The sequence below is a fragment of the Schistocerca nitens genome, chromosome 4, assembly GCF_023898315.1.
Source record: "Schistocerca nitens isolate TAMUIC-IGC-003100 chromosome 4, iqSchNite1.1, whole genome shotgun sequence".
In the NCBI taxonomy this organism is placed as follows: domain Eukaryota; kingdom Metazoa; phylum Arthropoda; class Insecta; order Orthoptera; family Acrididae; genus Schistocerca; species Schistocerca nitens.
The window spans coordinates 398,923,681-398,949,390 of record NC_064617.1 but is presented as its reverse complement, the minus strand read 5'-3'; the positions used below and the strand labels follow the sequence as shown (position 1 = coordinate 398,949,390).

Sequence of the window (25,710 nt, the reverse complement as noted above, 5' to 3'; positions counted from 1 at the left end):
AAGAGGTCCGCTGTCAGGGGTATCAGAATGATTTTCTCTTATAACATTCGACTCGGTAGATTGTGGACCAGGATCACTTGCCTCAAATTGAAACATTTACCGTCCATGACGGATGAAAGTTTGTAACATCATTACGGGATCACCTTGCATAAACGTATCAGCATTCATGACTACTAGCTACAATCAAGAACGTTACTCTCATTGCAAATAACATAACAAGGCAGGAGAACCTACAGCAATACAAAGTTATGTCTAACTTAGTTATTAAGTGTGTATAGTGTAACTGAAATTATTTATGTATTATCTTTCTGTAGATGTCTGACTTTCTTTATTAGCCATCTCTACTACCGACACGTCAGTATTATTCCAACTATAATGTGTGCACACAATGGGTAAAATACCATCAGTATATATCCTTCCAAGTGTTGCAGTTTTAATGAACAACAATGTAGATCCACCAACAGCTTGGTATTTCGAAGACACTGAGATGGTATTAAGTAGAAAATTTAGCCATTTATTTGTATCAGCCTTAGTCAGTTTTCTCTAAACATGCAGTGAATTACTTTAACATGAGTGCGTATCATAACAGTTACGAATTTCTTTCCGTGCTGGTATCAGTCGAAATATATGTCTTAAGAGAACATTTCGACAGCGATCACCAGATGTCCCCAATGGCTGTCAAACATATGCTGTCGTTCTCTCCTAATATTTCATGGATACCTTATCTGTTTTTCGTAGATGTGTCGAACATAGAACTTTGCTGCACGGTGTTTGACTTACAACCAAGCTATGAACCACTCGGACTGTGCGTTTCTCACATCAATGCCGACAATTATGTTCCATTGCAATTTCGTTTGCAAAGCATTCTCTGTATTGTAATAGTAGAATATCTGACAGATCTAACGCAGTTATTTACCAGAACCCATGCTTTACTTAAAATCATACTTTCGTCGCACTGTCCTGCACGTTTGGCGTTTGTGTCACGAAGGTAACATCTTCATATTTCATTACATGTTCACAAGTGAACAGTGTTCGGCAACGTGAGAATTAGGGAGCTATTTTAGTCAGATGCAACGTTGGTGTTCTTCACATTCTTGTCTACTGTTCCTGCGGTTTGTCCAACATGATATGTTGTGTACACTCTGGTTTCGTGGACTTTGTCATTTTAATACACAATAACTTACTCCCTTCTGCAAACTATCTGGAGATTTTCACTTTTATCACGTAAGCTTCAAAGATCCTTCTACTGCATTTCACTTAATATTCATTTATTCTGTGGCCTTAATTCTGGAGATTTGTACTGATGACCCAAAACATAGTGGCCACTGCCCGCCACGAGTCTGAACACCGCCATGGAGCGTTGCGGATCTGTGATATGGTAGCGAAAGTACATAGGCGGAGAAGAGACGAAAGGGAATAATTCTAGCGATGATATTAGCCAGGAATTGGGATCGATGTTTCCGTTCCTTTTATTTGAACTCAAACACTAGTTACGAGTTCTGCTGGTAAAAGATCCAACCCCGTTGTAACGCTATGGGAAATTCAGGCAAAAACAAACACCAAGCATTTTCTGAATTTGTAGTGTAGGTCATCAACAGAATGATAGCTGACACATGTGGTAATAAGCTAGCAGGGATAAATACTAGATGTTGTTGCTGTGCAGGCAGCTTAATTTCGTTCCCAAATCAACGAGACAGTCCATATATTATACAACTCCATGGATAGCCTGAACTCTCAAAGTAATAATTCCTCGGTTCCTCTCATTCCATGCTACCAACAGGCGCCCAAAGTCTGAAGTTGCTACTACTTTCGACCACTAGAAGGTTGATATTTAGACTGTGGTCGTGGAGGTCTAGAGTTCAATTTCGTTTAGAGATGGGGACTTTTCGTTAGGTTCTTAGTTACATGTCCCATACATAATTTGAACGATTCTTTTATCGAATTATATGGAACAATTAATTTTACATAAAACGAATGCTTTTTTTTCTCTCTGACAGGTTTTAAGTAGAAATTCTTCGGTGGAATAGAAGAAGTCGTGCAGGAGAAATGATTTTAAGTTAGATTTACTACCTGTCAGACATTTTATGTATTTGGGCAGCTGATCAAAGATTTTTGTCGCTGAATACTGAAGTCCTTTCTGAGCCACTGACAGCTTTAATAAAGGGGTAATTAAGGTAATTTCCCCTTTAATGTTGTAGGTATCGACATCTTTGTTCTTCTCAAAGTGTGCTGGATTATTTACGGCGAATTTCATTGAAACGTCCCCTTAGAAAAATTATATATGACTGTGCTTAAACTGACACACAATATTTTTGGCAGAACGCAATCTGACTTTCAGTAATCCCTACAAAAGAATGGCCATGACTAACATTAACCTATACGTTTCACAAATCACTTACCTCACAAAAATCTTCGTTACTCGAACTACTGCTAAACAGCGAGCGCCACTACTGCCAGCTAAATAAAAGATTCAAACTACGGAAGGCACTAACTACTGATAGGCATAGTTAGCAAATGAAAGATTTTAATAGAGAACAAAAAATGTATTTACCTTATTAGTCATAATATATATAGCAGTTCATGACATCCATTCTTACAAATTTCAAAACTCCGCCATTTCTCTCCCCACATCCACCACTGCTGACGGCTCACCTCCAACTGCGCAACGCTACGCACTGTTCACATCCAGCTGCCCAACACTACAATAGCCAACAACAATGCAAACCAGCCACAGACTGGACACAGCACAGCCAGTGATTTTCATAAAGAGCGCTACGTGGCGTTACCAATAAAAAAAACTAATTTTTAGTGAATATATGTATTCTGACAGCGCACTTCAATCTCCCATTTCCTTGAAAAAGGCACCCACAAGACGTCTGTGGTTGTACACCACATATTATTCTTACTGCTTGCTTTTTTGGAGTAAATATTTTCCTTTTAAGTGGTGAGTTGCCCCAGAGAGTATACCTTAAGACATTACTGTGTAGAAATATGGAAAATATGTTATGGGTTTAATGCACTTGTTTCCAAGATTAGTAAATTATATGAAGAACAAAAATAGCTGAACTCAATTGTTTGAGGAGTTCCCTGTAGGATGCCCCAAGTTCACTCAGCCTGCTACCAAAAGAGGTCCTGGGATCTTTCCTGGCAGTTAAAGTATCAAGGGTGCAAGGTTCGTGAGCCATCCCCTGCTAGTGTTGCGGTGGACCTCTTCCTTCAGTCAGGCCAATAACCTGGTTTTGGACTTGTGTCACAGATATCACTTTTACCTTTACTAGAAGTCTGATTTTATGTCTGGCGACCTTAGGAACGCTGTTATTAATCAAATTTATATGTCTGTTAGTACAGAAGAGTCAAAATGATGAATTTATCCTGTGCATGGACGAAAGTAGCAATAGTGCTCGATGTTGGTAATGATGATAATCGCGACAATGATCCTGATGATGATTATAACGTGTAGTGCTCATTAAGCAGGGCCATTACTGCAAATTCAGCATTCTCCAGTCGACCCGATATTTCTCCACTCGACCCCGTGTTTGTCAAGTCGACCTGATGTTTTTTCACCCTTTCCATAGCTAAATGTGATGCATTTATCATCATGTCGTCAGTTAGCTTCTGTCTCCCTCCTCCCTGGTCCTCTCCCCTGTCGCTATTTCTTCTACTACATCATACACGCAATTCTTAATCAGTGTCCCAGCCTATTTCTTTTCCTACTCTTAATTGTTTCCAGCGTTCACCCTTTCTCTTTCACACTGTGTAACACAACCTCTTTGTTTCCTTTATCTGTCCACTAGCTAACAAACCCGGCACTGTATGGATATTCAATTTGCCAATTTTCTATTAGAAACAAAAGCAAAAAATGAATTGTGTTTGAAGTGTAATATCGAGAAAATTCCATTTCCATGTACAGTATTTGCGGAAACATCTTCTAAATAATAAAAAAGTCGTACAATAAATATGCATAATGTACAAATATACATACAAGTGCCATGCCCTAATTGAGAACCATAGTATGCAAAATACAGAGTTTTCTGTATGTTTGACACAGAACTTGATTTCAAATAATATTTCTAGTTACATGTCTAGCGAGCTCAGCACAGCTGCTTCGGATGCCTACAACGCGGTTTTGTAAACATCTCTATGCAAAGCCTCTTCATAACTCTGTAGACAGCTATTATTGTCGCCTACACTCGTTTGCACGTCACACTTCAAAGCTGTCAAACGTGCTGCTAGTTTTCAGAGATTTCCTTTAGTCGACTCGACTGTAAGAGTATCCTATTAGTAAAGAATAAATGCATTGAAAGTTCGTGCGTGATTCGGCATTCTTTCACGCATCCCAGTGCTCATGACGTCATAACGCCTGATCTATGTGTCATGTAGTGATATAATTGTCTAGGTACATTCAGCGGTGTATGTGAATATTTTCTGAGTAATATGTTGCGAATACAATTAGTAGGAAAAAAAGTATTAAATTTAAATGTCATGCATGACAAAGCAGTTTTTCACGGATCTCAGGGTTTTAACGTCATATCTGCTCAACTACGTGTGCTAAATGTTCAAATGTGTGTGAAATCTTATAGGACTTAACTACTACGGTCATCAGTCCCTAAGCTTACACACTACGTAACCTAAATTATCCTAAGGACAAAAACACACAGCCATGCCCGAGGGAGGACTCGAACCTCTGCCGGAACCAGCCGCACAGTCAATGACTGCAGTGCCCTAGACCGCGCGGCTAATCCCACGCGGCTATGTGTGCTACCACGACATAATTTTGTAGGTGTATTTGGGAGCATATGTGGATCCTTTCTGCGAAATTTATTGCGAATAGATTTAGTAGCACAGAAGTAATAAATTTAAACGTCATGCATGATGCGGCAGTTTTTCACGCATCTCATCGTTTATGACGTCATATCGCCTGAATTGTTATAGGTAGGTGGTTCTTACCCCCAAAGTGATTGTTACCTGACAATGAGGAACATGTGTACCAAGTTCGGTTGAAATCGATCCAGTTGTACACACACACACGCAGATATGCATACAGACATACATTTTTACAAGACGTATGGATTTCGCATCTACTTAATGCTGTCAGCATACTGGAAATAGCGAGAGGGAAGAGGCACTATAATTGTATGCTCATCAAAATTCTGTTCCGGTGAACGTGCAAGCGAGCAAGATGATCTGCAGCGTGTCTGTGTTGCAGGTGCTGATGTGGCTGCTGGCCATCCTGTGCGGCATGATAGTAGGCAAGCTGCTGATCCACGGCTACCTGTGCGGCACGCTGCTCCGCCTCAAGATGTTCCGCGACGACCAGGTGAGGGCGCGCCTCCGTAACTCACACACGTCTCTCCGCTCTAGTTGCACATCTACATTTGTACGCCGCAGGCCACCTTAAAGTACGTAGTAGTGCGTACTGTGGCTACTACTTACAAGGGAACCTCCCCATCGCACCCCCCTCAGATTTAGTTATAAGTTGGCACAGTGGACAGGCCTTGAAAAACTAAACACAGATCAATCGAGAAAACAGGAAGAAGTTGTGTGGAACTATGAAAAAAAAAAAAAGCAAAATATACAAACTGAGTAGTCCATGCACAAGACAGGCAAAATCAAGGCTAATTTGAGCTGAGAAGCGCCGTGGTCCCGTGGTTAGCGTGAGCAGCTGCCAAACGAGTGGTCCTTGGTTCAAGTCTTCCCTCGAGTGAAAAGTTTAATTTTTTATTTTCAGACAATTATTATCTGTCCGTCCGATGCGATCACTTTTTTTGGGATTGATTATCACATCCACAAGAAAACCTAAATCGGGCAAGGTAGAAGAATCTTTTTACCCATTCGCCAAGTGTACAAGTTAGGTGGGTCGACAACATATTCCTGTCATGTGACGCACATGCCGTCACCAGTGTTGAATAGACATCAGACGTGTTTTCCTGTGGAGGAATCGGTTGACCTATGACCTATGACCTTGCGATCAAATGTTTTCGGTCTACTAATCGCACGGTTTTGCGGTGCGGTCGCAAAACACTAAACTTATTACAGTGAAGAGAGACGTCAATGAACGAACGGACAGATCGTAACTTTGCGAAAAAAAAAAGAAGTAAACTTTGCACTCGAGGGAAGACTTGAGCCAAGGACCTCTCGTTCCGTATCTGCTCACGGTAACCACAGGACCACGGCGCTCCTGGACTCATATTAGTCTCGATGTTGCCTATCTTGAACATGGACTACTCAGTTTGCATATTTTGCTTATTTTTTTCATAGTTCCACACAGCTTCTTCCTGTTTTTTCTATTGATCTGTGTTCAGTTTTTCAAGCTCTATCCACTGTGCCAACTTATAACTAAATCTGAGGGGGGTGCGATGGGGAGGTTCCCTTGTTAGGTTCTTCTCTCCTTTCCTGTTCCTTCTCAAATAGTGAGCAGTCAGGATGACTGACAGAAAGCTTTCCTATGAGATCGAATTTCACTCATTTTCACATTGCGGTCACTTCTCCAGCTGTATATGGGATTAAGTAATCTGTTGACTAACCTGTCGAAACATCCGCGCTCAAAACTCTATAACGGAATAGAACCTACTCTGACGCAGATAGTGTGTCTTTGGCTGAGTTTTTTCTTTATCCTTTCCTTCATCTACGTTTGCACAGACATTGTTGAAACAGGATAAGGGGATGGACGCTGCACTTTTGGAAAGCTGAAAAAGAAAAAGACCGCCTCTTCTTTGCCAACCTTTTCATTCCGCAGTACCAACTGCAAGCTACGTCTTCAATTATTTGTTTTTGATGTATTGCAATCTCAGTGTCCCTTTACAGTTTCTACTCTCTAAAACTCCCTCTAGTACCATAAGAGTTAATCCTTAATGTCTTAATAGATGACCTGTCATCCTGCCCCGTCCCTATGCTCCTTCCCTCGCTGATTCTGTGGAGAACCTCCTCCTTCCTTAATTTATCAGTTTACTTTATTTTCAACATTCCTCTGTAGCACCACATCTATAAAGCTTCCATTGTCTTCTGTTTCTGGTTGTTGTCCTCCAAACGTACATTTTCAGAAATTTCTTCCTCAAATTGAAGCCTGTCTTCGATACTAGCAGTCTTCTCTTGGGCAGGAATGCTTCTTCTGCCAGTGCTAGTCTGCTTTTTATGTCCTCCATGCCCCGTCGGTCGTGGGTTACTTTGCTGCCCAGGTAGTAGAATTCCTTAACATCGTGTGCTTTGTGATCGCCATTTCTGATGTTAAGCTTTTCGCTGTTCTCATTTCCGCTACTTCTCCTTACTTCGGGTTCTTCAATTTATTCTCAGTCCATATTCTGTACTCATTAAACTGTTCATTCCATTCCGCACATCATGTAATTCTTCTTCACTTTCACTCAGGACTGCAATGTCATCAGCAAGTCGTATCATTGATATCCTTTCACCCTGAATTTCAGTCCCATTCTTGAAACTTCGTTTTATTTCCGTCATTGCTGTTTAGATGTATAGATTGAATAGTAGACATGAAAGTATTTTAACTGCACCATCACAATATATATTCCGTAATGAAATTCGTGTTAAATAACCCACCACAATTTGAGGAGAACAGCTTAATCCATACCCACAACAGTAGAGGAAAAAATGGCCTTTCTCATACATTATTGAAGCTGCCAGTAGTTCAGAATAGAATTCAATATGCAGCAACAAAAATTTTTGATCATTTGGCCAATAAGTTGAAATGTCTGACAAGTAGCAAAGCAACTTTCAACGCTAACCTAAAATCATATCTCCTGGATGTCTCCTTCTATTTCATCGATGAATTTTTATTTAGAAATCGGTAGCCTGTAAAAAAACAAAAATAAAAATTAATTTTTAAATGTGGTTGCGTGAATAGGACTAAAAATTATATGTACATTAATGTAAACACTTACGGTGCATACATAGCCTGTAAACTGAATCGTTCTACATGACTTTAATAAATGAATCGTTCAAATGATCTATGGAATGAATAACTATTTATGTAACTAGAAGAATTTCTGAATATGTGTGTATGCGTAAGCGTGTGTGTGTGTGTGTGTGTGTGTGTGTGTGTGTGTGTGTGTGTGTGTGTGAGTGAGAGAGAGAGAGAGAGAGAGAGAGAGAGAGACAGACAGTCAGACAACAGAGAGAGGGGGTGGGAGGGAATGAGAAACAGACTGAACATACCTAATTACAGGTCACTACATGTAAAGAAGAAATAAAGATATTTTAAAAAACGTAAAAATACAGTATTAATGTTCCACAAGAATGCTTATTTAATAGATCGTTATGAACCGGCTATCGGCTTAATAGACCAACATTTTTTTTCATCTTCCCAGAATTTCTTCATGCCTTGGCTGATGGACAGCCCTGTTCATTTGGCTTCACCCTCGTAGGTTGTGGTTTTGTCGTTGGGCAGCTAATTTTGCGGTACTGATCAATAACGAGAAATTTTCCCTGTCCTGCATGGTGTCTTCTGTACTGTTATGTTTTCTGAAATCCTTTCTTGTCTCTTCCAGCCATCCTGTTCTTTTTTGTAATTTGGAAACGAAATTCGAAATTTTCTTGGTTATCCTGCTACCATTCATTCTATAAATGTGATCGTAAATCTTTAGTCTCCCCTTCGTTATGCCGTCTCTGATTGTTTCTATGTTTCTATCATTTCTTCTTTTCGTCCAATTGTTATATTTGAAGTTTTATGGTCTAAAATATTTCTTAGTACTTTCGTTTCTTTCTTTTCCAGTTCCTCTTGTTCACCTCTTTTATTCAGCATTATGGATTCAGATCCATAAAGTGCTTCCGGTTTAATTAGTGTTGTTTAGTGTTTAATTTTTGAATGGAGTGATACTGATATCTCAATATCGGTTTTGAGTGAGCTTCTATGCTAATTCCAGTTTCTTCGATCGTTCTTTTCTTGTGGCGTTATCTAATCCATTTTATTGTATCCATTCTCCCAAATACTTAAACTAATCAGCTCTTTTGATGTTATGTTTGTACATATTTTTCTCTGTTGTGTTTATATTCAACGAATTCCGTTTTCTCAATCCTTAGAAATTATCGACCAACAAAAGCGAGACATTTCACCTCATATCTTCCTCTTCCTTGCCCTAAATGGATTCCTACGTTGTTTTTTTCTTGTAGTTCTAGGCCAGTATATACAACTTAAGATAAGTTACAATATTACGAAAACAATGCTCACTATACAACAGAGATGCTGAGTCGCAGATAGGCACAACAAAAAGACCGTCACAGAATGAGCTTTCAGCCAACAAGGCTTTTTTCGAAAATAGACAAAACAGACACACACACACACTAACAAACACACACACACACACACACACACGCGCGCGCGCGCGCGCGCGCGTGGATACGCACACACAAATGCGCGCGAGAGTGCGAGCGCGCAAACGCAATCCACATAGACATGAGCACAGCGTCTGGAAACTGAAGCCAGACTGCAGGTTGCGTGCGTGTGTGTGTGTGTGTGTGTGTGTGTGTGTGTGTGTGTGTGTGTTTATTTTTGAAAAAGGCCTTGTTGGCTGAAACCTCATTTTTTCAGTCTCTTTGTGTTGTGCCTATCTGCGACTCAGCATGTATATGGTGAGTATGCTTTTCACAACATTGCTACATTCCATTCTGGATTTTCCTTTGTTTAAGTGTGTTACTGTGAACAGTTCAGTGACCGGGTTGTTCTAATCAGAATCGACAGCAGACCAACACCGGCAACGATAGTTCAGGTATACATGCCGACGTCGCAAGCTGAAGATGAACAGATAGAGAAAGTGTATGAGGATATTGAAAGGGTAATGCAGTATGTAAAGGGGGACGAAAATCTAATAGTCATGGGCGACTGGAATGCAGTTGTAGGGCAAGGAGTAGAAAAGGTTACAGGAGAATATGGGCTTGGGACGAGGAATGAAAGAGGAGAAAGACTAATTGAGTTCTGTAACAAGTTTCAGCTAGTAATAGCGAATACCCTGTTCAAGAATCACAAGAGGAGGAGGTATACTTGGAAAAGGCCGGGAGATACGGGAAGATTTCAATTAGATCATGGTCAGACAGAGATTCCGAAATCAGATACTGGTTTGTAAGGCGTACCCAGGAGCAGATATAGACTCAGATCACAATATAGTAGTGATGAAGAGTAGGCTGAAGTTCAAGACATTAGTCAGGAAGAATCAATACGCAAAGAAGTGGGATACGGAAGTACTAAGGAATGACGAGATACGTTTGAAGTTCTCTAACGTTATAGATACAGCAATAAGGAATAGCGCAGTAGGCAGTACAGTTGAAGAGGAATGGACATCTCTAAAAAGGACCACCACAGAAGTTGGAAAGAAAAACACAGGTACAAAGAAGGTAGCTGCGAAGAAACCATGGGTCACAGAAGAAATACTTCAGTTGATTGATGAAAGGGGGAAGTACAAACATGTTCCGGGAAAATCAGGAATACAGAAATACAAGTCGCTGAGGAATGAAATAAATAGGAAGTGCAGGGAAGCTAAGACGAAATGGCTGCAGGAAAAATGTGAAGACATCGAAAAAGATATGATTGTCGGAAGGACAGACTCAGCATACAGGAAAGTCAAAACAACCTTTGGTGACATTAAAAGCAACGATGGTAACATTAAGGGTGCAACGGGAATTCCACTGTTAATTGCAGAGGGGAGAGCAGATAGGTGGAAAGAATACATTGAAAGCCTCTATGAGGGTGAAGATTTGTCTGATGTGATAGAAGAAGAAACAGGAGTCGATTTAGAAGAGATAGGGGATCCAGTATTAGAATCGGAATTTAAAAGAGCTTTGGAGGACTTACGGTCAAATAAGGCAGAAGGGATAGATAATATTCCATCAGAATTTCTAAAATCATTGGGGGAAGTGGCAACAAAACGACTATTCACGTTGGTGTGTAGAATATATAAGTCTGGCGACATACCATCTGACTTTCGGAAAAGCATCATCCACACAATTCCGAAGACGGCAAGAGCTGACAAGTGCGAGAATTATCGCACAATCAGCTTAACAGCATCGAAGCTGCTTACAAGAATAATATACAGAAGAATGGAAAAGAAAGTTGAGAATGCGCTAGGTGACGATCAGTTTGGCTTTAGGAAAAGTAAAGGGACGAGAGAGGCAATTCTGACGTTACGGCTAATAATGGAAGCAAGGCTAAAGAAAAATCAAGACACTTTCATAGGATTTGTCGACCTGGAAAAAGCGTTCGACAATATAAAATGGTGCAAGCTGTTCGAGATTCTTAAAAAAGTAGAGGTAAGCTATAGGGAGAGACGGGTCACATACAATATGTACAACAACCAAGAGGGAATAATAAGAGTGGACTTTCAAGAACGAAGTGCTCGTATTAAGAAGGGTGTAAGACAGGGCTGTAGCCTTTCGCCCCTACTCTTCAATCTGTACATCGAGGAAACAATGATGGAAATAAAAGAAAGGTTCAGGAGTGGAATTAAAATACAAGGTGAAAGGATATCAATGATACGATTCGCTGATGACATTGCTATCCTGAGTGAAAGTGAAGAACAATTAAATGATCTTCTGAACGGAATGAACAGTCTAATGAGCACACAGTATGGTTTGAGAGTAAATCGGAGAAAGACGAAGGTAATGAGAAGTAGTAGAAATGAAAACAGCGAAAACCTTAACATCAGGATTGATGGTCACGAAGTCAATGAAGTTAAGGAATTCCGCTACCTAGGCAGTAAAATAACCAATGACGGACGGAGCAAGGAGGACATCAAAAGCAGACTCGCTATGGCAAAAAAGGCATTTCTGGCCAAGAGAAGTCTACTAATATCAAATACCGGCCTTAATTTGAGGAAGAAATTTCTGAGGATGTACGTCTGGAGTACAACATTGTATGGGAGTGAAACATGGACTGTGGGAAAACCGGAACAGAAGAGAATCGAAGCATTTGAGATGTGGTGCTATAGACGAATGTTGAAAATTAGGTGGACTGATAAGGTAAGGAATGAGGAGGTTCTACGCAGAATCGGAGAGGAAAGGAATATGTGGAAAACACTGATAAGGAGAAGGGACAGGATGATAGGACATCTGCTAAGACATGAGGGAATGACTTCCATGGTACTAGAGGGAGCTGTAGAGGGCAAAAACTGTAGAGGAAGACAGAGATTGGAATACGTCAAGCAAATAATTGAGGACGTAGGTTGCAAGTGCTACTCTGAGATGAAGAGGTTAGCACAGGAAAGAAATTCGTGGCGGGCCGCATCAAACCAGTCAGTAGACTGATGACAAAAAAAAAAAAAGTTAAGTGAACCAGGCATTCTCTCTGAAACCACAATATCACCACATTTTACGGCACTTGCGACCTCCGCCGTTATAATCATGTTTCTCGTACCCTTTGCTGAACTGGGGTCTCGACACGATCAGCTGGGACACGAGGTGAGGAGTGGTCGCTGTTGCAGGGCTCCTGGATGACGATGTTCCTGACGGTGATCGTGTCGCTGTACGTGTTCTCGCACGGCTACAACCTGCTGCTGGCGCTCTGGTACGACAACTGCCTGCTGCACATCAACAGCGACATGGGCGTCACCAACGCCAGGTAACGCAACAAGTGGCCCTAGCAGCAGTGCGCCACCGAGGCAACGCCCGCCACTGCCTAGCTCTGTCACGAAGGAATGTAAGAGTAAGCAGCTCGCGAGGGCTGACGCTGAGAATCTAGTCCTTTACGACGTTCCTAGATCTCCGTGACAGTTATACAGTTCACTTACACTCTCACGCCAATATGAGACTTTTAGCATTAATGAAGTATTTGAGCTGCTAGTATAATTATTCTATACCACAACAGAACAACAATAAAAAATCTTAAACATTTTACCCAGCTATTAATACTACACTAATGGCCATTAAAATTGCTACACCACGGACATGATGGGCTACAGACGCGAAATTTAACCGGCAGGAAGAAGATGCTGTGATATGCAAATGATTGGCTTTTCAGAGCATTCACACAAGGTTGGCGCCGGTGATGATACCTACAACGTGCTCACATGAGGAAAGTTTCCAACCGATTTCTCATACACAAACAGCAGTTAACCGGCGTTGCCTGGTGAAACGTTTTTGTGATGCCTCGTGTTAGGAGGAGAAATGCGCACCATCACGTTTCCGACTTTGATAAAGGTCGGATTGTAGCCTATCGCGATTGCGATTTATCGTATCGTGACATTGCTACTCGCGTTGGTCGAGGGCCAGTGGCTGTAAGCAGAATATGGAATCGATGGGTTCAGGAGGGTAATACGGAACGCCGTGCTGGATCCCAACGGCCTCGTATCACTAGCAGTCGAGATGACAGGCATCTTATCCGCATGGTTGTAACGGATCGTGCAGCCACGTCTCGATCCCTGAGTCAACAGATGGGGATGTTTGCAAGACAACAACGATCTGCACGAACAGTTCGACGACGTTTGCAGCAGCATGGATTATCAGCTCGGAGACCATGGACGCGGATACCCTTGACGCTGCATCACAGCGCCTGCAATGGTGTACTCAACGACGAACCTGGGTGCACGAATGGCAAAACGTCATTTTTACGGATGAATCCAGATTCTGTTTACAGCATCATGATGGTCGCATCCATATATGGCGACATCGCGGTGAACGCACATTGGAAGCGTGTATTCGTCATCGCCATACTGATGTATCACCTGGCGTGATGGTATGGGGTGCCATTGGTTACACGTCGCGGTCACCTCTTGTTCGCATTGACGGCACTTTGAACAGTGGACGTTACATTTCAGATGTGTTACGACCCGTGGCTCTACCCTTCATTCGATCCCTGCGAAACCCTACGTTTCAGCAGGATAATGCACGACCGCATGTTGCAGGTCCTTTACGGGCCTTTCTGGACACAGAAAATGTTCGACTGCTGCCCTGGTCAGCACATTCTCCAGATCTCTCACCAATTGAAAACGTGTGGTCAGTGGTGGCCGAGCAACTGGCTCGTCACAATACGCCAGTCACTACTCTTGATGAACTGTGGTATCGTGTTGAAGCTGCACGGGCAGCTGAACCCGTACACGCCACCCAAGCTCTGTTTAACTCAATGCCCAGGCGTATCAAGGCCGTTATTACGGCCAGAGATGGTTGTTCTGGGTACTGATTTCTCAGGATCTATGCACCCAAATTGCGTGAAAATATAATCACATGTCAGTTCTAGTATAATATATTTGTTCAATGAATACCCGTTTATCATCTACATTTCTTCTTGGTGTAGTAATTTTAATGTACTTTGTATTGTATGTTAACCGGGCGTCTAGAAACGACGGAGAGACTCCGTCCACACCGCAACCCCAGTGGTCCGCAACCCCGCAACTACTACCGCAGTCCACTTCACCCCTCCGCCGCACCACGCCTAAGCACTCTTTGAGGGTTCTTGCGCGGTTCGTCCCCTGGTGGACCCCCCAGGGAACGTCCCACACCAGACGAGTGTAACCCCTATGTTTGCGTGGTAGAGTAACGGTGGTGTACGCGTACGTGGACATAGTGTAGCTGAGGCAGAATAAGGGGAACCAGCCCACATTCGCCGAGGCAGATGGAAAACCGCCTAAAGCCAACCACAGACTGGCCGACTCACCGCACCTCGACACAAGTGCGCCGAGCGGATTCGTACAGGTGATCAGGCGCTCCTTCCCACTCCGGAAATACTACTTTAGTACTGCAGATTCTGTTCTGTGTATGTTCATTTCTTAGGGTGCATCTAAACTGTTCATATTTGTTTCTGCCGGTGGATCTGCCCTGATAATGCCCTGGTCAACAGCATTGTCTGCTAGATTCCTTGGGTTTCGGGCAGCGCAGTAGGGATGGGAAAAACCGACCGATTAAAACCGATACCGGTATTTTAGTTCTGTATTTGTTTGGTCTCGATTATAACGGACCTTTTTTATTGTTTATTACAATGGAGTAAAAAACCAAAATATCAATTAGCCTTAGCAACAGTGCTAAAAATTTTCGTTTTCAAATAAATCTTTCTTTAAAATAAGAAGTAATTTAATTCGTAAAATTTGCGTTGGTTTGAAATATTTCGTTATTACAGAAAATGAGGAACGTGATCAGTGCCATTTCAATAACAATGCCGACAGAAACGAGGAAAAAACAGATGACATAAGAACTGGTACAACGCTGTTAAGACAATAATGCCCCTGTTGCCGTATGTCGTAGCTTAAGGTACGCGTATACGTGGATCGTGCACGGCTTGTCCCCACCTGGTCTATATGGTAATTTCTCACTGTCGTCGCCGGACATCCGTTGTATTGCATAATGGCACCAAATATAGCCTAGAAATACTTTTATGAAGTGACGTAGCATTGAAGTACATTCTTAAAGACTTGCCTGCCATTTCTATGACAGAAAAGAAGAAGGAAATTATGATAACAGTCATAAATTAAAAACTTTACAACAATTCATACGTAGTATGCAATAAAAATAGGAAGAAGCTGATCTGCTGCCGGTGTCTATGTAAAATGTCTTTACCTACATATAGCTCTTGCAAACCACAATTTTCACTCTTCAGCACTGACAGTTAGCAGTGTTTCGAGAAGTTACAATCAGTGGGAGAGTACTGGTGATTTTTTCTAGTATTCCGACATTCATCTCTTTTCCAGAATAACAGTGAAAGGGTAGACGGACCATGTTTTCTTCATATAAATTTTAACAACATAGTCCACGGAGATCAGCGACCTGATTCTATATTTAAAATGAACAATAGTGACCGCAATAATATTTCTTTATTAACCTGTTTCGGCTTATCTACAAGCCATCTTCAGAATTTTTTTTGCCCCTTATGACTGGTGCTGGCGGCTCCTTGGATTTTTGGTGATACCACGATGATGATTGAGTGTACGATCGTTGTATCACGAAAAATCCAATGAGCTGCAAGCACCAGTCTTAGGGGGTCCAAAAAGAAATTTCTGAAGATGGCTTGTAGATAAACTGAAACCGGTTAATAAAAATTATTATTGCGACCTCGACTGTTCATTTTTAAATAAGTTTTCTTTTACTTGCCTATTTAATTTAATAGTTTTATTCTATGTATATTGAAACGAAGAGACTCAAAATCTTTCAATCTTTGTTCGGTTTCTACGTTTACTAAACGAAATAATAGGAATAAGGAACCGAAAATTTTTATTTCAGAAACAGGTTATTTTGAGCGGTTTTAACAGGTTAAATTGACGTGGAAAAAACACGGGATAACCAAAAACCGTTTGTTTCAACGATAACCGCCATTACTAAGCGCCAGTAGCGTTTCCACTTTACACATTTCACTGTAATGTCGTAGAATTCATACTTATCAATTGCACCAACGCACTGTAGATTCTCGAAAAACTATTTCATTCAATGGCCACCGACCTCAATTGTCTTCGCTCCATCTGCAGAGTATCTCGTCTAGCCGGGATGGCAGCATCCTGTCGTGTGGTTGAGTGCCTTGTGAAGTCGTCCTTGGCCTTCCTGGATAATACTGCGGCTGCGGTACCGTCCAAAATGCGCCATGTTTAAAAGTTCAAAAGCGCTGTTCTGGGATCCAGCCATTAAGGAGCTGGATTCCAGAGCAGCACTGAGGAACGAGTCAACATGGCGCAACTTGGAAGGTAATGCAGCCGGCCGAGGTGTGGGTAACCAACTTTACCGGAATGACGTTCAGACTGTGCGCTGCAGAATTAGCATTGGTAGTAGTGTTACTATCATGACTCGCCGTTAGACGCCGGTACTGATACGGCAACATAGGATGAAACACAAGCATCAGTGTGTAATAGGGTTGTCAAAAGAGATCTGAAAGAAGGTTAGCAGGGCTTTACTCGTAAACCTGTTTTATCAAAACAGCGACTACCGACGCAGTAAAGGGATACGAAGAGGTCCTCTTTCCCAAACGGGGTTGAAGAAGATGATTCTGAAGTTGCAATTAACTGGAAATTTAGAATTGCTCCAGGAAGTGACCGACGGACAACTGCCCAAAATTATTGAATTACACTACTGGCCATTAAAATTGCTACATCAAGAAGAAATCCAGATGATAAACGGATATTCATTGGACAAATATATTATACTAGAACTGACATGTGATTATATTTTCACGCAATTTGGGTGCATAGATCCTGAGAAATCAGTACCCTGAACAACCACCTCTGGCCGGAATAACGGCCTTGATACGCCTGGGCATTGAGTCAAACAGAGCTTGGGTGGCGTGTACAGGTTCAGCTGCCCGTGCAGCTTCAACACGATACCACAGCTCATCAAGAGTAGTGACTGGCGTATTGTGACGAGCCAGTTGCTCGGCCATCACTGACCACACGTTTTCAATTGGTGAGAGATCTGGAGAATGTGCTGACCAGGGCAGCAGTCGAACATTTTCTGTATCCAGAAAGGCCCGTAAAGGACCTGCAACATGCGGTCGTGCATTATCCTGCTGAAATGTAGGGTTTTGCAGGGATCGAATGAAGGGTAGAGCCAAGGGTCGTAACACATCTGAAATGTAACGTCCACTGTTCAAAGTGCCGTCAATGCGAACAAGAGGTGACCGAGACGTGTAACCAATGGCACCCCATACCATAACGCCAGGTGATACACCAGTATGGCGATGACGAATACACGCTTCCAATGTGCGTTCACCGCGATGTCGCCAAATACGGATGCGACCATCATGATGCTGTAAACAGAATCTGGATTCATCCGTAAAAATGACGTTTTGCCATTCGTGCACGCAGGTTCGTCGTTGAGTACACCATCGCAGGCGCTCCTATCTGTGATGCAGCGTCAAGGGTATCCGCGTCCATGGTCTCCGAGCTGATAATCCATGCTGTTGCAAACGTCGTCGAACTGTTAGTGCAGATGGTTGTCGTCTTGCAAACGTCCCCATCTGCTGACTCAGGGATCGAGACGTGGCTGCACGATCCGTTACAACCATGCGCATAGGATGTCTGTCATCTCGACTGCTAGTGATACGAGGATCCAGCACGGTGTTCCGTGTTACCCTCCTGAACCCACCGATTCCATATTCTGCTAACAGTCATTGGATCTCGACCAACGCGAGCACCAATGTCGCGATACGATAAACCGCAATCGCGATAGGCTACAATCCGACCTTTATCAAAGTCGGAAACGTGATGGAACGCATTTCTCCTCCTTACACGAGGCATCACCACAACGTTTCACCAGGCAACGCCGGTCAACTGCTGTGTGTGTATGAGAAATCGGTTGGAAACTTTCCTCGTGTCAGCACGTTGTAGGTGTCGCCACCGGCGCCAACCTTGTGTGAATGGTCTGAAAAGCCAATCATTTGCATATCACAGCATCTTCTTCCTGTCGGTTAAATTTCGCTTCTGTAGCACGTCATCTTCGTGGTGTAGCAATTTTAATGACCAGTAGTGTAGTTACTGTTGCCAGAGCTGATAATGCCACACTCATTGTGCGATATTCAAGCAGTGCACGAGCTGTTTCACGACAACTGAACATTCCATGATCCAACGATTGAAAACGTACTGCGAACAGTTGTGACATGGTATTTCTACAGCGCTTCCAGGCTGTCGTGGATGCAGACGGCCGTCACACTGAGCAATGTTTGTACCTGGAACGTAAGCATGGTAAGCAGTTAACAAAAGTTACTCTCTCATGTCGAAGTCGAGACGTGTTTCTTTCAAAGCAGTGCCGTTGCAGACACTTCAAGCTGTTTGGTAAGGGACAATACCTTGATGAAAGCTATCATACTCTCCAACGATGAGAATCGTCACGTAAATGATCTTAGACAATAGATTAGTCGCCTCAGCGTGGATTAATGCTATACCACCTGGCACTGGTGCTCCTTTGTTGCCCTTTACGGTCTTCAGTTAGGCGACAAGGAATCCAGCGGGCAATCACCTTTGAGTAGCCCAACTGGTGGACGAGTGTGTCAGCACTACCAACAGAGACATCCTAATGAGAGTGTCCGCACATTCCTACATTACAGGAGTCACAGCTGTGTGCAGCGGGAGATAGGACAGGTCTGCGCGACCTTGTTGCGATGGTGACAGACGCCTCGCCCAAGGCTTACCGTGCTTTTATGCACTGTCAGTTCTTCGTAGACATTCCGCAATCGCCTACGAATATCTATCAAGCTCTAGTTTTCCGCCAAAAGAAACCCAATGACAGATCTCTATTTGGAACGCGCCTCCTATCTGACGCCATTTTGAAGGCTATGTATAGCGCCTAGCGCCGCCACCTCTCGCAGCTTGATGAAACTATACGGGCTGAAACAAGAATATTCCACGTTAGAGACGTAAAGACAGTCTGGCAATTATAATACAGACAGCAATTAGATATCAATACATTAAAAATGCATAATAGAAAACTCACATAAAAGAGCACATATTACATGCGTGTTCATGGCTTTATTAGCGTTGTAATAAATTCGTAATATACTCACGACCTAAATTAATAAATAAAACGACAAATAACCGAAAAAAGTGCTAAATGTTATCCCTTGTTCATGTAGCTGTCTGATCACAAATAAAACCAGAGAAGCCTACAAGCACGAATCTGGATTTAAGTTCTGTAGTGGCGGGTCATCGATCCTTACTTTCTCATCTCCCTACTTACCCCAAGTTTAATTTTCTGTCACTCCCACACTTAACATACTGCAGTTGCCTAGGATGTAACGGTAATAACAGTAAAACATATAAAACGTTTTAATATAACACACTAAAGCATCAAAGAAACTGGTATAGGCATGCGTATTCAAATACAGAGATATGTAAGCAGGCACAACATGTGTCCGGCGCAGCTGTTAGATCTGCTACTGTTGCTACAATGGCAGGTTATGTAGATTTAAGCGAGTTTGAAGTGGTATTACAGTTGGCCCACTAGCGATGGTTCAAATGGCTCTGAGCACTATGGGACTTAATTTCTGAGGTCATCAGTCCCCTAGAACATAGAACTACTTAAACCTAACTAACCTAAGGACATCACATACATCAATGCCCAAGGCAGGATTCGAACCTGCGACCGTAACAGTCGCGCGGTTCCAGGCTGAAGCGCCTAGAACCGCTCGGCCACCGTGGCCTGCAGTAAGATTTCACTTCCCATTGCAGCTGTGAATACAGGTGTAAAGACTATGGCTATGTGAGCATGGAAATGAGAGGAATTTTGTTTCTTTCAGTTATTTCTGCATATGGTCAGCAAAGTTAGTATTGCTGTTATTCTTTTCCTTAATGAAGCCTTTTCAACAAGTTTTTGTAAGGTTACTTTCTTGTCTGTCTGTCTGTTTTGCAATTGATTTTAAACTAACTTCCCGATCAGCTACAGACTTGAAATCTTAAACGCAGCTGGTAACTGGATGGCAGTGCGATAATGTCGCGGCAAGAACCACCTATAAGCAATAGAGATGGAGCTGGGAGTGAAAACGTGATGCCAAAGAAGGGTAATGAAGATTACTGTCCGTGCACTTTGAGTTCCTGCACGATGGCTGTGCTTAGGGGACTTCGTCACAGCCCCTACAGGAGCAATGTTCGTAAATAACCTGCTGCCATTTGATTTATAGGTGCACCTCTCTAACATCTAAAGCTACCAAACTGGGCACACGTATCACTTGCAAGCTATAAAAAATTTACTGTGACACTAAGACCTCAATATCATCCCTACAACTAAGAGTGAATGTGGAAAGGGTTGATATAAAACCATAACTTAGTGATGCATGAAGAAATTTCAAGCAAACCATATCTGGTATACACCCATTCATCTACGTTTTTATTAATTCGCTTTGTTCAAAAATTTGTGCTAAATCTTATGGGACTTAACTGCTAAGGTCATCAGTCCCTAAGCTTACACACAACCTAAATTATCCTAAGGACAAACACACACATTCATGCCCGACGGAGGACTCGAACCTCTGCCGGGACCAGCCACACAATTCGCTTTGTTGTCCGTCTGTTTATCTGTTCGATACAGATTTAGTGTGATTTTAAACTAACGTCCGTTGAGCTACAGACTTGGACCACCGAACATAGCTCAGAAGTGGATGACAATCCAATGTTACTTCGCTTTGTCCGCCTACTTAGCTGGGTGATAATATGCTAGCCTCCTATGCAAGCGGGTCCAGGTTCGATTCCCGGCCGGGTTGAAGATTTTTTCCGCTCGGGGACTGGGTGTTGTGTTGTCCTCATCATTTCACCCTCATCACCAGCACGCAAGTCGCCCAATGTGGCGTCGACTGAAATAAGACTTGCACTTGGCGTCCGCACTTCCCCAGATGGGGCCTTCCGGCCAACGATGGCACACGCTAATTTATATTTTTTATTTACTTCGCTTCCTTGTATAGTGTGCGACGGAGGGAACTTCATTTTCTGCATTTACGACTATCATTTTCCGAATAGCTAGAGATTGAAACATTCAGCATAGCTAGAATTGGCTGACAATACAATATCAACTGCCTTCTTGTCTGGTGTGATATGGACGGTACTTCGTGTAACACTGCTAGTTCCCCCATTGCGTGTTCCAATCGCAAATACACACATCAAAAAAAGTATTGCATCACCTCGGTTCCGAGAGTTCCGGAACCTGTACAGAAAATTGGAGTAGAGACCAACAGAAACATCATTTCCGCCCTTTTTATTGGTCATGAAAATCACATATTGATGTACCACCATACAGCGAGACCTTCAGAGATGATGGTCCAGGTTGCTGTACACACTGGTACCTCTAATACCCAGTAGCATGTCCTCTTGCATTGATGCATGCCTGTATTCGTCGTGACATACTATCCACAAGTTCATCAAGGCACTGTCAGTCCAGATTGTCCCACTCAAATGGTTGGTTCAAATGGCTCTGAGCACTATGGGACTCAACTGCTGTGGTCATCAGTCCCCTAGAACTTAGAACTACTTAAACCTAACTAACCTAAGGACATCACACACAGCCATGCCCGAGGCAGGATTCGAACCTGCGACCGTAGCAGTCGCACGGTTCCGGACTGCGCGCCTAGAACCGCGAGACCACCGCGGCCGGCTTGTCCCACTCCTCAACGGCGATTCGGCGTAGATTCCTCAGAGTGGTTGGTGGGTTACGTCGTCCATAAACAGTCCTTTTCAATCTATCCCAGGCATCTTCAATAGGGTTCATTTCTGGAGAACATGCTGCCCACTAGTCATTCACAAGATGTGCACGATGGGGGCGCGAATTGTTGTCCATGAAACGAATGCCTTGCCAGTATCCTGCCGATATGGTTGCACTATCGGTCGGAGGATGGTATTCACGTCTCGTACAGCCGTTACGGCGCCTTTCATGACCACGAGTGGCGTACGTCGGCCCCACATAATGCCACCCCAAAACAGCAGAGAACCTCCAACTTGCTGCACTCGCCGGACAGTGTGTCTAAGGCATGCAGCCTGACCGGGTTGCCTCCAAACACATCACCGACGATTGTCTTGTTGAAGACATATGCGACACTGATAGGTGAAGTGAACGTGATGCCAATCCTGAGCGGTCCGTTCGCCATGTTGTTGGGCCCATCTGTACCGCGCTGCACGGCGCCGTGGTTACAAAGATGGACCTCGCCATGGACGTCGGGAGTGAAGTTGCGCATCATGCAGTCTATTGTGCACAGTTTGAGTCGTAACACGACGTCCTGTGGCTAAACGAAAAGCATTATTCAACATGGTGGCGTTGCTGTCAGGGTTTCTCCGATGCATAATCCGTAGGTAGCGCACTGCAGTAGTAGCCCTTGGGCGGCCTCAGCGAGGCATGTCACCGACAGTTCCTGTCTCTCCGTATCTCCTCCACATCCGAACAACATTGCTTTCGTTCACTCTGAGACGCCTGGACACTTCGCTTGTTGAGAGCCCTTCCTGGCACAAAGTAACAATGCGGAAGCGATCGAACTGCGATACTGACCATCTAGGCATGGTTGAACTACAGATAACACGAGCCGCATACCTCCTTCCTGGTAGAATAAGTGGAACTGATCGGCTGTCGGACCCTCTCCGACTAAAAGGCGCTGCTCATGCAAGGTTGTTTACATCAGAGGGCGGGTTTGGTGACATCTCTAAACAGTCGAAGGGACTGTTCAAAAATGTTCAAATGTGTGTGAAACCTTATGGGACTTAACTGCTAAGGTCATGAGTCCCTAAGCTTACATACTACTTAAACTAAACCATCCTAAGGACAAACATACACACCCATGCCCGAGGGAGGACTCGAACCTCCGCCAGGACCAGCCGCACAGTCCACGACTGGAAGGGACTGTGTCTTAATACAATACCCGTAGTCAACGTCTATCTTCAGGAGCTCAGGGAACCAGGGTGCTGTAAAACTTCTTTTGATGAGTGTAGTTCGCAAGAAGAACGGTTGCTGATATGCCTCTGAGTGAGCTCGAATCTCTCTAGTAAACTTGAAGTTCACCACATGTCGCTGTTGTAATCTCATCAAGAGGGTTGAATCGATTGAAAAGTTTCACACACACAAGATTAAAAAACAAAAAATAATTACTTGAATAAAACCAAACGTTTTAATATAGTACGTTTTACATCATACAAAAAAGCACAAAATAATTTCTCCTATTTCCAACCGATTCCTAAACCCAATCAGATAGTTATGTAAATAGCTATGAAAATTGTTGAAATATTTATAGCGCTAAATATGGTGCGCATGCAGTGCACTGAGGTGACAAAAGTCATGGGATACCCTCTAATATCGAGTCGACCCGGCTTAGTGAACCAATGCGGCGTCGTATGGATTCAATAAGTCGTTGGAAATCCCCTCCAGAAATATTCAGTCGTGGTGCCTCTATAGCTGTCCATAATTGCGAAAGCGTTGCCGATGCAGGCTTTTGTGCGAGAGCTCATCTCTCGATTATGTGCCATAAATGTTCGATGGGATTCATATCGGACGATCTGGGTGGCCAAATCATTCGCTCGAACTGTCCAGAATGTTCTCAAAACCAAAGGCGAACCACTGTGGCTCGCGTCATGGTGCACTGTCACCCCCAAACATTCCATCGTTGTTTGGGAACAGGATGTCCATGAACCGCTGCAAATCATCTCAAAGTAACCCAACATAACATTTCTAGTGAATGATCGGTTCAGTTGGACCAGAGGTCCCAGTCCATTCCATGCATACACAGCCCACACCATTATGGAGCCATCACCAGCTTGCACAGTGCCTTGTTGACAACTTGGGTCCATGGCTTCGTGGGATCTGCACCACCCTCGAACCCTAACGTCAGCTCTTACTAACTGAAATCGGGACTCATCTGATCAAGCCACGGTTTTCTAATCGTGTAGAGTCAAATCAATTTGGTCACGAGCCCAGGAGAAGCGCAGCAGGCGATATCGTGCTGCTAGCAAAGACACTCGTGTCGGCCGTCTACTGCCGTAGCCCGTTAAAGTCAAATTCGCCGTATTTCCCTAACAGACACTCTCAAAATACGTCTCACATTGATTTCTGCGGTTATTTCACCCAGTGTTTTGTTTGTTAGCACTGAAAACTCTAGGCAAACACAGCTGCTCTTGGTCTTTAAGTGAAAGCCGTCGGCCACTGCAGTGTTAGTGGTGAGAGGTAACGCCTGAAATTTGGTATTCTTGGCACACTCTTGACACTGTGGATCTCAGAATATTGAATTCTCTAACGATCTCCGAAATGGAATGTTTCAAGCATCTAGCTCCAACCACTATTCTGCGTTCAGAGTCTGTTAATTCCGTAATGTGGCCATAATCAAGTTGGAAACCCAGAATGAGATTTTCACTCTGCAGCGGAGTGTGCGCTGATATGAAACTTCCTGGCAGAGGAGACGAGATACTGGCAGAAGTAAAGCTGTGAGGACCGGGCGTGAGTCGTGCTTCGGTAGCTCATATGGTAGAGCACTTGCCCGCGAAAGGCAAAGGTCCCGAGTTCGAGTCTCAGTCGGGCACACAGTTTTAATCTGCCAGGAAGTTTCAAGTTGGAAACTGTTTCACGTAAATCACTTGCGTATAAATGACAACTTTTTACCTCGTGCAGGCTATACTAACGCCATCTGCATATGTACATATCGCTAACCCATGCATGTGTCAACACTGTGCACGTAGTTGATGAGTGAAGAGATCACCTCCTAACCATTATCTGCAGCATGTTACCCACTTTCCTCATAAATCATAAAAATATTTTGACATCTCCTAAAAATTCACTATCACCAATTTCGAAATTGTATATGACTGGGAAAAACTATTTTACACTTTTTAAGTTCGATATAAAAGCGTGTTATCAGAAAAAATTACTTTTATCCAAATAATTATTCCGTTCCTATCTTACCTTGCTCAACTTCCTGTGCTTTGGCAGTTCTACCTACGGACTCACAAATCGTATCGGATTTGTTGCTGACTTGGCTGTAGTCTTCTCAGCAGTCGATCAGTCAGTAAGCCCTCAAGCGAGCAACTGTAAAGTATCCTGTGGTAACCAAAGCTTACAGTTTTCTAGAATTTCTAGCTGCTTTTAAATTGCTTTCTTGCTATTTTATTTTCCGAAAATTATCCGAGAAATTTGTAAATCAGTATACGTAAAAATATAAACGCTTCTGGTAAAATGTTCTTTGGTAGGAGGCACAGTTCTATACATTGATTTTGAATTTGCTTAAATAAAAACCTGAGACTTAGTTTTAAAAATGTATTTAATGAAGAATGGGCACATTGTCAAAATTGTATAACTATGATTTCGATAATCGTGGCTGGCTTAACATGACAATTAAGTTCGGTTTATGAAACA

At 43.0% G+C, this 25,710-nt stretch overlaps 1 protein-coding gene across 1 annotated transcript in view; it reads left to right on the top strand.

Moving 5' to 3' along the window:
• Positions 1–25,710, top strand: part of LOC126252336 (transmembrane protein 117-like) — a 559,109-nt gene that overhangs the window by 400,405 nt on the left and 132,994 nt on the right. The window contains exons 7-8 of the mRNA XM_049953223.1: positions 5,207–5,317; positions 12,420–12,556. Of these exons, the coding sequence (XP_049809180.1) occupies positions 5,207–5,317; positions 12,420–12,556 (248 nt within the window). The remainder of the gene's footprint in view (positions 1–5,206; positions 5,318–12,419; positions 12,557–25,710) is intronic.